This window comes from Homalodisca vitripennis, chromosome 7 (genome assembly GCF_021130785.1).
Source record: "Homalodisca vitripennis isolate AUS2020 chromosome 7, UT_GWSS_2.1, whole genome shotgun sequence".
Taxonomy (NCBI): domain Eukaryota; kingdom Metazoa; phylum Arthropoda; class Insecta; order Hemiptera; family Cicadellidae; genus Homalodisca; species Homalodisca vitripennis.
The window spans coordinates 130,715,859-130,729,229 of NC_060213.1; the positions used below are offsets into that span (position 1 = coordinate 130,715,859).

The window sequence follows — 13,371 nt, forward strand, 5'->3', positions numbered from 1 at the left end:
ATGAGAGTGGTCACGAAGACGCCACGACTGGTAACACAGCTGCAGATGGTGGAAGTATTATAAGTTTTAATTAATTTTACTGTATCAAAACTATGTCTCAAACCAATAAACTTGGGTTTATAAATTAGCGTTTCATTATCAACCATAAACTAAAACTCTTTATTGGCCAACCCAAATGTAGCTAAAATATTAATTAAACCTAAAAAACGTGACAATAAAAGCCATAATTACTATATAAACAAATTATATTAAACCTCGTTTGATTTAAAAAATCAATAGATTGAAATAAAAATTCTTTTCTTTTGAAAATTATTGTCAAGAGCTCGTCAAATAAATAAAATCACAAAAGTCTGAATAATAATAATAAATGACTGTATGACTCTGATTTTATAAATTACTGCATTACAATAGTAAATAACTTATAAAATAAGTACCGTAGCCTAGGGGCGTACTTTATATACAAATAATAATTTATTCTCATTTTTACAAACTAGGTATTAATGTTATTGACTCAAATGATCAATGTTAAATTTTGAAATAATATAGTTAACCAAATATTTATAATATCACGTATTAGTTACCTGATTGTTACCACCAACTTTTCTTCTGCTTCAATTGGAGTTCGATGAAAGTTGTGGTGAGAAACAGAGCAAACCAAAAACAGAACGGTTGTTTCCAATAAGTACGAGAATGTCACAGGCGTCATTCTCATATAAGAATGAAATCATTCCGAGTCATTTTTCAGTTCGAGAAAAAGATGATGGTATTCCCCTAGACTGCTTCTTCTCAAATTTATTGGATGCACTGGAAACCGTCTGTTGGGTATATTACCTATCAGCCACCACTTGGTGACAACTGACATTTCATCACTGTCATCACTTGACTCACAAAGCATAACAAAAGCACAATCTAGTCAGTAAAATTTTATCAAACGAATTCACTTGACAGTGGTCGTAGCTTGACTGAGCAGCGTTGGTAACCTCCTTGCTATGTGCTGTCGACATCGACCGCGACTTAACTAGTAGCATCCACCGCGACCTCCACCTCTACCGCGACCCACTTGTTCTGTTCTTACCCTAAAAGTGTTCCAATAATTTAGGAATTTTTTTCTACACATAAAGATGAGCAAAAAAGTTCATATGAAGGTCTATCTGTCTGTATGTGCTTTTTTTTATAAAAAAATTATATATTTTGAACCAGTTAAGATAAAGATATGAAACTTGAGAATTATATTAACCCTTTGAAAATAAAATATTAACAAAATCCTTTTAACTGTTTCAAAATGGTGGATGTTAGTCGGTTTTGAGTTATTTTAATGGAATAATTTACACATCCGCCATTTTAAAATGGGTAAAAGTATTTTGTTAATATTTTATTTTAAAAGGGTTAATACAATTTTCAAGTTTCACATTTTTATCTTAACTGGTTCAAAATATATAATTTTTGATTAAAAAAAACACATACAGACAAAAAGACAGAAGACTAAAGGTTTTGGGACATACCTTCATATTAACTTTTTTTCTCATTTTGATGTGTAGAACAAAATTCCAAAGCATTGGAACACTTTTACTGAACACCCTGTATATACATTTTTAAATCATTCACACTAGGTAGCACAGACAATATGATTAACTAACCTTCTGTAACTTTATGACAACATTGTCTACATCCACGTTACTTGCATTGTCCACCTCCAGGATCACAGGGATGTTCTGGCCTGGCACATATCCAGCTTGTGGCAAGTTCAGGACCATCGTCAGAGGGCCCGAGCGACACCACATGCAGCAGAACGTCTTTTCCACTTGTCGTTTTATTGGCTTCTAAAACATATTCAGGAGAGAAGTCAATAAAACTCAATGTTTTCCACTTCTAAATAAGTTTCTCTTTAATAAATGTTCAGTTTTTTCTTGAACAGTGTATTCATTAAATAAACTATAAGTAAGACATAATAATCACAATTTTTTTTTAACAAAACAATAAAAATTAAGGTAATAAAACGTTTCTATACCTATAGAAAAAGGTAAAATTAATACAACACAAATGGATATGTGCCATACTCAAAGAAATTAGACAACTAGACATAAACCTTGACATGGCCAAGCAACGTGAAGGCTTCATGCCTACATGATAAAGTTGAGGTTGTAATAAGATGTGACCAAATCTGCCAGGCCATGAAGGTTTGAAGATGAGATTAACTTATTGGGCAGAAATTTATTCCCTTTGAGGGTTCACTTCTGGCTGGTTTATACCTTGAAGAAGTGGGAGAGGTCTACCACAACGTGATAGTTGCGTCACAATAACTGATTAAGACAGTCGAGGAAACAGGATTTTTCTTGACATTTGCCATTGTTCAGGGATACAAAAAAATCAGTAACATTACATTTCAAGATCTAGAATCTGATCTCTTCCTCAGGTGAAGAACTAACAAATATAGCTACAATCTAGGTTAAAATAAACAAATCATACAAAAAACAGTCAAAGGTTCATGGATTCTCTGAGTGAACAACAATGCAGTAGTTTGATATTCTCAAAAGAAAAATCAAGACTGCTTGCTGGTGGTATTGTTTATGGACCCAAAATCTCTCTGAAAACAACTTAGGAGACTAGATGTAGATTTTGTAATGAAGTTAAGGATCAGTGGAATACTATTTCTTAACATTTTTTTTTTAAATCTGTAAAATAATGCAGTTATATTTAGAATATTACTGTTAATAATAAGTAATTAGAGTTAGACTATTTATAATACTCATGAAAATGTGTTTGTGGTAAATTAATAATATATAATTATTACAACATATACTTGTACACCAGGTTTACTCCGGGAATAATTTGGTCACCTTAAGATAGTACATGTTTAGATAGACAAAATTGGCACACAAACCCTCTGTGTCCAATCTCACAAAAACTTCAAAGACTGAGCAGCTTTTAAAGGATCTAACGTTTTTTATACAAATGACATAATAACTCCATTTGGTTGGTTTCTCTTACTCACAAAGAAATAATTTAAACAATCAAGCAGAAAAGCATGCACTTGCAAAGATTAGTATGATAGTTCACTCATTATGTTATAATCATGCAAACAAATACTTAATTTTTAGTAAGGCAGTGGATTTTGCTAACACATAGCTAATAAATCCATTGATTTCCTATAATGCTATAAAATATATTTTTCTTTATAAGTACACAGTTATTTTTTATTATAACGAAAAACTCATTATAAGAGGTAAACGCAAAAATACAAAACGGGACATTTTAGTTAAAATTAACATATTTACTGATAAAAATCTAAAAATAATGATTTACCATACTGTTAATCTGATATAAATTCAAATTCATGGAACAATCTAATAAAACAAAAAAATATAAAAGCTACTATTATAGTATTTTCTTATTTAAGATTTCATAGAGAAGGTCTATTATTTTATCTTATCATCTGGGAAGACAAAGGATATATTTGGTTATGGCTCAATAGGATGCAGAACAGATAAGCAGGTGGACAGGACTAGACAAAGGGCTTACCCCTCCCCCAGCCCTGGAGTAAAGGTTGTCTATAAATACTAGGTCGTCTATAAATACTTCCTTGCCAACCATGATAAGCACCTAGGAGCATGCACCAGCCATTTTAAGACCTTTTGTAAACTTAAAAAACTCCAATAGACACAATGTGTAAAATCGGATATAATCATGCTAGGCATTTTGGTTAGTCTACCATTCTAATATATCCGTCTACAGTATGGGAAGGGTTAAGTCTCATTTCCCACTGTTGTGTTACCGTACATTACTTGAATCTAGTGGGTGGCCTGTCTCAAAATTTGGGGGTCAAATTGTTTTTGAATTTTTTACAAATTTTAAAAAGTACTATTAGAGGAAAAATCCTCCTTAAAAAGAGATCAAGAAAGCATGCAGTTCTGAGATTATTCTACTAGTTCGGGATCACTTGGCTTGAGTTTTCCTTTAATTAACATGTTATTTTATGTTAGTTGCAGGATGGTGAGATGCGTTCATTTTCGTTTGTTATGACAAGATTATGTTGTTTTGTGTTTAATGTAATCCTTTCATTTTACGATTTGTTGACCATTATAATACATTTTTTGTATATAACATATTAATGTAATAGGACCTTAGTCATACATGTAATTCATGTCAACGACAATAAAAGATGATTGTTTGGGAAATCCTTAAACACTTTCCTTACAGCCAATTCGTCCTCATGTGCCTTTTTTTTGTTTGAATCCTTAAAAAAAAGTAATACAAGGGAGATGATTTCTAGGTGGTCAAGAAGCTAATGAATGAATGCACAATTGGTTGACAACTTTACTCACTCAAAGAAAGATCTTCAAACTTCCAAAATGATGAAACAAATTGTTCAGCATGCAAGAGGCTATGTTACAATAAGTTATAGATGAGTTGTATGTTGTAAATAAGTACAGTTTACATTTGAGTGACTCATATTATACTCATAATAAAATTTGATAGTACAGAGTTTTACGTTAGTACTTTGCACTCTTCCGAAACAAGAAAAATACTCAAGTCTGTGTAAACACCTCACCATTAGAAGAAATAGAAACACTACTCCATATGTTCAGAAAGGTTATTGAAGAGTGATAATAGGTTAATTCATGCCATGCTGAAAGAGTTTAAATAGACTGAATCGTTCAACCTTAGCTTCTGCGATGTTGTTGAGATCAACATTAGTCTTAATGCTGAATGTTTTCTCCACTTTGAAATCAACACCCCAGGGGATTTCTACTTTAGCTTTAATGAAATATCGAATTTTGCCATGTTCACTCTCAAAAGACGAAGGCAGTATAGTCGGCAGAGTCGTGGTAAATGGATACACATATTCTCCTGGCAGTAGCTGCATTTCACCTGGAAAAGCATCCATTTCAGGCCAATCACTTGGTAATACTGCAATGAAATGTTATACTAGTGGTTTACTATTGCTATATTGAATAGTGTCGAATTTTCCATCCTGCAATGGCATAAAAATAATAATTTATCAGGGTACCTAGCAAAGTAGCTTGAAGAAATTCCCTGAAATTTCTATTAAAAAATTTCTCCATATCCTATTACTGATAAAATCAACAGTAAAAATATAGTTTTATTTCTAAATAATCTGAGTTTAAAAATATGGACACAAATACCATTCAAAATTCAAAAATGAGCATAAAAAATGAGTAATAAACTAATATTTACTTGGACAAACTTACAAGCAGATTATTTAAAGTTATAGTAATGATAGACTTGTATATGCAGTGTGGTGTTTAGAACTTACAACTCAACCCCAGAAAGTTCCAGGTCAATAAAACTTCTGAATATTCAAACGTAATGAGCAAAATATAAAAATAAGTGACTTTTTTTGACAACCATTACAAACGTAAAGTATACAAAGCAACATCTTTACGAAGCAATATTTTACAACATATTTAGCTAATTAAACTGGGAAATACAGTATATATATATATAGATTGAAGAATAATTAATGGCATTTTTATTTATTTAAGAAACCCTCTTTACAACAATAATTTTACCTTACTGTGAGTGTGAGTGAATAGTGTTCATACTGCAGCCCAAGCAATGTTAATTCGTGTAAAAAAAAATCAAGAAAGTTTTGACTGGCAATATCAAGCCAAACACAAATTGAAAACAAAATAATATTGACAAAAATAATAATTTGCTTATTTAGTAATCTATCTACGTTTTTTTATACACAAAGTACGCCAACGTCTTTTTATATATATATATATATATAGAACTGCAAGCAAAATATTTACAAAACTAGAATAATTTTTAATTTAGAGAGTACAATAAACACATTTTAGCGATTGGTAACTCGTATACTGCCGATTAGCTGTCGTCCAGGAATAAACGAAGCAGATACTCGTGACAATCTACAATTGTAAATCTAAAAAATAGTAAGTGCAAGCAAGATATTATTTTTTTAAACTCAGACAATTTGTTAATAACGCTATCTATTTACAATTTTTCAAGAAATACAACAAAAACGTTTCGGTGATCGGTATATTTGTATACTCCCGATAATATTAATCACACAGCGAGTCTCTGCAGAATCCTGCAATTTACAGTAAAATATAAATGAAAATATAAATGTCGATTTTTCTTGAACACTGTGTCCTCATCGAAAAGTCATGTTGACTTGGTGAGGTTCGAATGTTGTAATGATGTAATGTTCTGTAGATTGATGATGACATCACTAGTTGTTATCATAACGCCATAAAACTGACATTTTAAACAAAACATTTCAGAGATAAAGTCATAGTTCGTGACTTTCGTGAGCGGTAGAAACCCTGCAAGAATAACCAGACAATTTTCCCGGTCTATCATAAAATTCCGACTCTCTCCACATTGTTAAAATTCACTGACTATTCCCGAATTTACCAGCTGCCAGAGACACTCTGTTTATGTATTTCTCAGGGAACATTGTTTAATCATCTGAGAAAATACTATACACCAACAAAGTTCTGAATAGTCCAATGGTAAGTACTGTTTGCAACTTTATTACATCATGTAATGATTGTCAAAGCTAAACACACTCTCTTTATTTTTTAGTCTATTATTTATAAATTTTTAGCTTTGTTTCAGCCAAAAACTTTGTTAACTTTCACCTATATTAAATATTTGCCAACGCTGTGGAGACAAAGAAAAAGGCCAAAGTAACAAATTTCAAATATACAGCTGTATTTTTAATTAACTCTTAGAGCATATTTCCTAAGTTGCTTCTCTAGAGAAGGTGTTTTTGCCAACGAATTATAATAATGGAACGTGCTCTGGGCCGGAGAAACCGAGCCGAAATCCTGGGCTGCGTTCCGAGTCTGCAGGCGCTGGAAATGGGCAAGAACTTACTCCGCCCATATGGAAGGTATTATAGTAATGATCTAACATCACTTTAAAACGCCTTCTAGACCTAATACAATTGTTAGATACTACAATTTATTTATTATTACAAATGTTAGTAGCTGCTTTTTAGCGAGGATTTTTATTTTTAGTAAAAAACTGATTTTTGTACAATATCAAATTAACAGAGATTTTTACTGTTATTTTTCTTACAAAGTCGGAAACAAAGATTACAGGCATTAAAATATTTCCCAGATGAAAAAAACAATTTTTTATTGACAGTATTTTATTTCAAAGTAAACTATATAAAATTTACAAACATGACGCACTTAATGTACGTGTTAGTAAATACAATTATTTTGATCAATTTTTGCCTTATTCCTAAAATTGGATTTTTTTATAATGTTAAAAGTTTTCTGTTTTTTCAATGTTATGAGACATTATTAAAAAAAATAGTTTAGTCACAGTTTTAATTAAAAATAACTCATGGTTTCCAGTGAATTGATCATTAGTTAAATGCCCATTGAAAACACTACCAGTAAACTAGTTACAAACTACTCTCAATGTCAATTTAGAAGTGTTGTTGAATTTGTTTGAGATAACTAAAGCAAATAACAATATTTTACAATTTTCAATAAATCATCACTTGATCTACTTAATTTACCCTTAGATTTAAAATAAATAAAAAGTTAATGTGTTCTAAGATCAGGATCATTGGCATAGAGTACAGAACTCGGTGAATTTTTGCCCACTTTAAGCGCCTGCAAATCCATGGATACACCAATAACGCACAGCTGTGTGCGACCGGAAAACACAACATCCATGTGGCTTATGAGCAGTGCGCGTTCCAGTAGTATAGTTCGTTGGTTTTTGCTTGTCTGCTCAATGGACAAAATAAAGCAAGCTGAACTCAAAAGCTTTTATTGTAACTATTCTTAAATAATTGAGGCATTGAAAAAGTTTCCAATTGGAAAATTTGTATTCATTGACCAATGCTTCATTAAATCTTAAATAACTTATATAACAGGAGTAATAAGTATATTTGAAACAGTTTGTTTTAGACTGTGTTATTCTAATATTGTACTCACTGTTAGAGCTACCCAGGAGGTAGTACATTATGGAAAAGTATTCTTCAGAAGCACAAAAGGTAACCACCTCATGTTTCGGATTTTCGCCACTCCTGGATGTTTTATATAAACTCTTGAACGAAACTTTAGCTTCTCCAAGAAAATGAAGTTTTACACCTAAATTAAAAAAATACCATCACTTGAGTCAATAATTAATAAGCAATTTATCAATAATTCATTAATATTTATTCCAACCTAATTTAAGAAATCAATGGTACAATAAATAAAATCTAAGTAAGGCCACGAGTTATGTATATACATTAGGAAACAATAACCAAAATCAAATCCATCATTCATTCCTATTTTGTAAATAAATTGTTTTTATCACTAAAAGCAGATTTTGTGTAGAGTTCTTTGTCTTACAAATATTTTTTTCTGAAGGCCCTTTTTATTTTCTTCTAGAAGTTTACTAGCTGAAATCTTATATTTCACACATAACAGGCCCAAACCTTAAGGCTTAATGTATATATTATAACACTGTTAATTACATATTCTTACTAAAACAAGGTAAAAAAAGGTGGGGGCTTCTAACATTGTACTCGGGGAGCTAATTTAAATAAACCTTTAAAAAACTAGATAGATTTTGTAAACAAAATCAGCCAATTGCAATCCCTTTCAAAGTAGCACTGACAAAAATTTCCAATTAACCTCACCAAATAATACCCCCCCCCCCCCGCAATCCCAAGACCACCCCCCTACAAAGGTGTGTTAAAAAAGTAACAGGAATTTTGAAGTTTCACGGGTTAGTACAGTCCAATTGTCAACATTTTTGTTTTATTATGTTGGTACTCATGCTCCTGATGTATAATACAATTTCCAGCTGTATTCATTGTTTACTTTTTTAGTGGCAGCTGCTAGGGTTAGACATGTTTTATGAACTCAGTAATTCTCATTAGTTAAAAAAATTTATGAAAGAATTTATCAAATGTTGTGTGAAAAATGAAATAAATTATATAACAAAAAGTGTGGAAAATTAAAACAAAGGCCTATAGTGAGTTTGCTACGAGTAAACAAGGGTTTACGACTGGTATTCAAAGTTAAAACATTTCAAAGATGGGTGTGAAAACACTAAATATGACAAACTCTCTGGACACCCAGCACATCAACAACCAGTGAAAATTTTAAAAAATTGAAGATCGAGCTTGATAAATGTTTCGAGGATTGTGAGAAGCGCTGGTACAAGTGCATAATATCTAAAGGGTACAATTAATGTCAACAAGTAAATATTTTTTCAAAAATGAAAATTTCTGTTACCTTAGGAACATACCTCATATATGCTATATAACACAGCTTGTGGAATAATAAATGTCCCAAAAATGGCCAAAACAAGTTGAAACTTGGTATAAAAATAGATTTTGTAAATCTCTTGACTAAGTTTATTGACCAGCTTAGTACATAATTTTGTTCCAATAAGGCGGCTGTTCAAACTTAAGAACTTTTCACAAATCCATTATGTATGGACCCAGGGTGGTCCAAAATGTCAAAGTATAATAAGTAGTAAAAAAAAAAAAAAAAAAAAAAAAAAAACCAGTGACTCAAATGCTTGTCTCTACACAAAATCGCAGCTGATGCAACCCCCATCCCTCTTCAGGGCTGGAGCAAGCAAAGGTAGTAAAGTACTGGGGGCCAAGAAATGGAGTTTGAAGAATTTGTTGACTTCAATGATGATGTAGCAGTATGTGGAGGTCTAATGGATTAAGATATCCTAGCTTCTGTTCAACCCTCAAATCCAGCTGAATCTGTTCAGACGAAGCAGCTGAAGATGAGGCGGATAAACAAGAGGAGAGTGGTCAACCTGAACTATCAACAAAAGACGCAAGAGAAGCTATTGATGTTATTTCGAGGAGAAAAATTGTTTAGATGAAAGTATAGTGAACAATTTTGTTTAATTATATTCCACAAAGTATCGGCGAGTTAGATTCCACTTTGGACCATTCACGTAGGCAAACAATCAAAAATTGATAACTCTTTCAAGTCTTAATTGCAATTTTTAATTTTTTGTGAAATATTGATCTGTTATGTATAATTTTCTAAAACTATATGTATAAGTGATTTAATACATACATGATTTTATTTTGTTAAATTTTTGCCGTCTGTTTTTGACCTAGACCAATATTGAAAAATATCTTCAGTTATGTTAACACTGATTTGTAATATGGAGGTTGGCCATAATAATCTTCGTTTTAAAGAACAAGTTATCTCAGAGCGAGGAGAAACCTGTATAATAAGAATAACGGCAGTATTAAACCTTGATAAAATGCACCTCTTTATTACAGATACCTTGATAAGACGAATGTTTTCTGTAGCCCTGGAAATTAATCTTATCGAGGTTCGACTGTACATAATATAAAGTATATCTGAACAAAAACAATTTATTCTCTCACATTGATTGTACAGATAAATTTCAAATCCGGGTAAATGAATTATCTAGAATTGATAAACAATTGGTGACCGATTTTAAGCAAATGTGCAACATAGTTTCTATTTTTTTTTTTAATCTACCCGAGGGCTGCCAATTTGAGGAGATGAAGTGTTTAGATCATAGCATAATAGTAACTTTGTGATGTGCCTTGAATTGATTGCTAAGTATAATTCTTCTATCAGCTCACGTTTTGTGCTATGGAAGTCCAGGTAGTGGGAAGTCTCATATGAATCCATTAATTTGCATCGAACCTATTAAAGTTATAGAAGGTAAAGTGGTTTCTAATACTATTGAAAATTTCATGTTGTGTAAATATTATTCAGTAATAGTTGAGTTGGCTTATTGTGCAGTTTGTACATGAGAAAGGAAAGACATGACAAATTTATAACATTCCTAAAGAATTCTGGGGACACAGGTGAAAATCGTACAGACACAGTGTAACAGAATCTGGTAAGTTTTAACAGTTCAAATATACTTAGTAAGTATTCTTGTCTGCAAGACACACTGAAAGTAATCAATCCACTGGGTTTCTACATTTCCTGTATGGTCACTCAGGAAATTTGAGTGGTTCTGGAGCAGCAGTATTGAAGTAAATATACAGAATGCTTTATCTTTCACAGAACATGTTTAATTATTTTTCTAGATCACCACATAAATGAATTTTGTTTACATAATTTTTTGGTCAAAAGTTCAACACTGAAGAGATTAAGTCAGACTTGTTGGAATACTAAAGAAGAAACATTTAGATGTATAAATTTAACGTAACTATGGTAGGAAGGGTTGCTTCAGTTAGAATGTTGAATTTAGCTACAGTTCATCTTCCTTTTATTGCAGATCTGGTATCTGATGATGAAGACTTGACTGCTGGAATCTGGGGTCATGTTCGTCTGAAGAGATCAACAGAAAGTTGTCGATGAAGAAGTTGAAAACGAACCTTTACATCAATTGTGCACGTGATGAGACTGGCACTTTACCCATTTATAGGTGTCTCTGACGTCGAAACAATGTAAAGGTTGTAGGGACATTGGGGGAGGAATTCCCTCCTACAGTACCAAAGTCCCTCATATTGCAAACTACCTCGTAATGCGTGTCCTACAATGTCGTACTGCAATTCAACTACAACATAAGGTGAAAACCAACTTTTGTTTAACCCTGGATCTGGCAGTTGAAATTCCTATAATGGCAGGTACTATTTTGCTAGTACACCTTTATTAAAACCTATGTAGAATATTTATTATTGAAGTAAAGTAAAAACTATTAAACTTACATATTTTATTTTTCAGTACAAAACAAGTAATATTTATATGCAGTTGAATTCATTTTTTTAATATAAATTGAGGTTTTTGTTTTCAATTTAAGTGAAAAACTAAAAGTAAAACAAAAAAAAATCCAAAAGTAAAGCTTTATAACCATTCTATGGCAAGATTCTACACCATTTGATGGCAAATTTCACAAGAAAAAGTTTGACAAAGTTTGATACTAACACAACTCTAATAATATTTCGAAAACCAACAAAATACTAATAACTAGTGTTTTGTCTAATATTACAGAAATGTCGCAAAGATGGTTGCGTCGGTCTTACTTCGCAACATACATTAAAAAAAATAGATGTTTATGATGTTTAAAGCAGATGATTTTGTTGAGAAAGAAATTCTGAACGCAGTGATGTAGTCAAACTCATTTCTAAACGAATTTTCTCATGGCAAAAGTATGTAAAAAGTAATAATAAGTAGTAAAAAGTCCTGTTTTTTTCGCATTGTCTCAAAGTGCGCGACCAAACAGGACAAACGAACATTTGTACTGCAACTTTATAATTTTGCTGAATACTTATTACGCATTATTATTCTATAAACTATAAACAAAATTAATCTGTGAAACATCCCAATTAATTTAGTATATTATTTGTCCTACCTAAGTTTTATTTTCTATAGCAAAAGTTTGATTAAATAGATGACTGCAAAATTGACTAGTAACTAGTCGTTCAACATTGGAGAAACATTTTTTAGGGACTAGTCACAAATCCTCTAACAGATAGAGGGTTAACAAAACTTCAAACTAAAACACAATAATAAATTCAATAGAATGCTGTATTTTTGGCCATTTAAATTACTAGTGCAGAGGGTCGTACAGGCTTCAAAGAACAGCTAGGTTAACTATTAATTTCACTGAGATAACCTTAATGTCAGTGATAATTTTATTGCAACATTTGATGAACACCTAAAATTGCCCTTCATACGAGTTATAACTACCTATGTAAAGGGTGACCTCGACGTTACCATTTAGAATTCGATTAGCGTAAAGTATGACATTTCAAAGAATATCAAACTAATGTATTAGGGAAAACCTGTTGCATTAGTCTTATTTGATAAAACTAACCTCTTATTTGTGTTTGTTTATTCAAACGAAATTGTAATTTTCCAGATACTACAGAACCGGCATAGTAAACAGCATTTGGGATATCTAATACAATCTTAAAATTTTCTATTCCCATCTCTAATAAATTCTTATAAGAACTTATGTAGCATGAAAACACTCAGAACACAACTAGATAACAGTGACAGTCGACACGACAGGAGTGCAACAAACTCAACGACAAACTACACCATCTACAAGGAAAATACGGCACTTCGACGTACAATGCAACGCAAAATGAATCAAGACGAGCGAGAGATGAATCACGAATCAACTTTTACTGCGACACAACACTAAACAGCTGAACACTAAAAAAAAAATACTTTGTTTTATTTATAAGGCACAGTATTGTGATCATAAAACTGTAGAGCTTTTGTACTTTCTTACAAAAGTAGTATTTTATAAAGTGTGTTTACAATAGAGATCTTGTACAAGCTACGTGTATAGCTCTAAAAATGTCTGCAGTAATGATTTTGTCTAATTAATGTTTAATTCAGCGAATTAAAAGATAATTGATTATTAGTTTTCCTTCTAAATATAAATGTTAGTTCTCCT

General features: G+C 31.7%; 1 protein-coding gene and 1 long non-coding RNA gene across 3 annotated transcripts in view; one reads left to right on the top strand and one right to left on the bottom strand.

Moving 5' to 3' along the window:
* Positions 1-12,912, bottom strand: part of LOC124366342 (arrestin domain-containing protein 3-like) — a 28,807-nt gene extending 15,895 nt beyond the window's left edge. For both annotated transcript variants that reach the window (XR_006922801.1, XM_046822827.1), the window contains exons 1-4: positions 12,781-12,912; positions 7,944-8,099; positions 4,661-4,869; positions 1,638-1,820 (exon numbers count right to left, since the gene is read on the bottom strand). Coding sequence is in view for 1 of the 2 variants with exons in the window: in XM_046822827.1 (XP_046678783.1) it covers positions 1,638-1,820; positions 4,661-4,869; positions 7,944-8,099; positions 12,781-12,895 (663 nt within the window). In the remaining variant the exon portion in view is untranslated. The remainder of the gene's footprint in view (positions 1-1,637; positions 1,821-4,660; positions 4,870-7,943; positions 8,100-12,780) is intronic.
* LOC124366343 lies at positions 5,864-13,207 on the top strand. Its single transcript, XR_006922802.1, has 3 exons — positions 5,864-6,497; positions 11,239-11,590; positions 12,826-13,207. It is a non-coding gene; the product is annotated as an uncharacterized LOC124366343 (long non-coding RNA).
* The last annotated feature ends 164 nt before the right edge of the window (positions 13,208-13,371 follow it).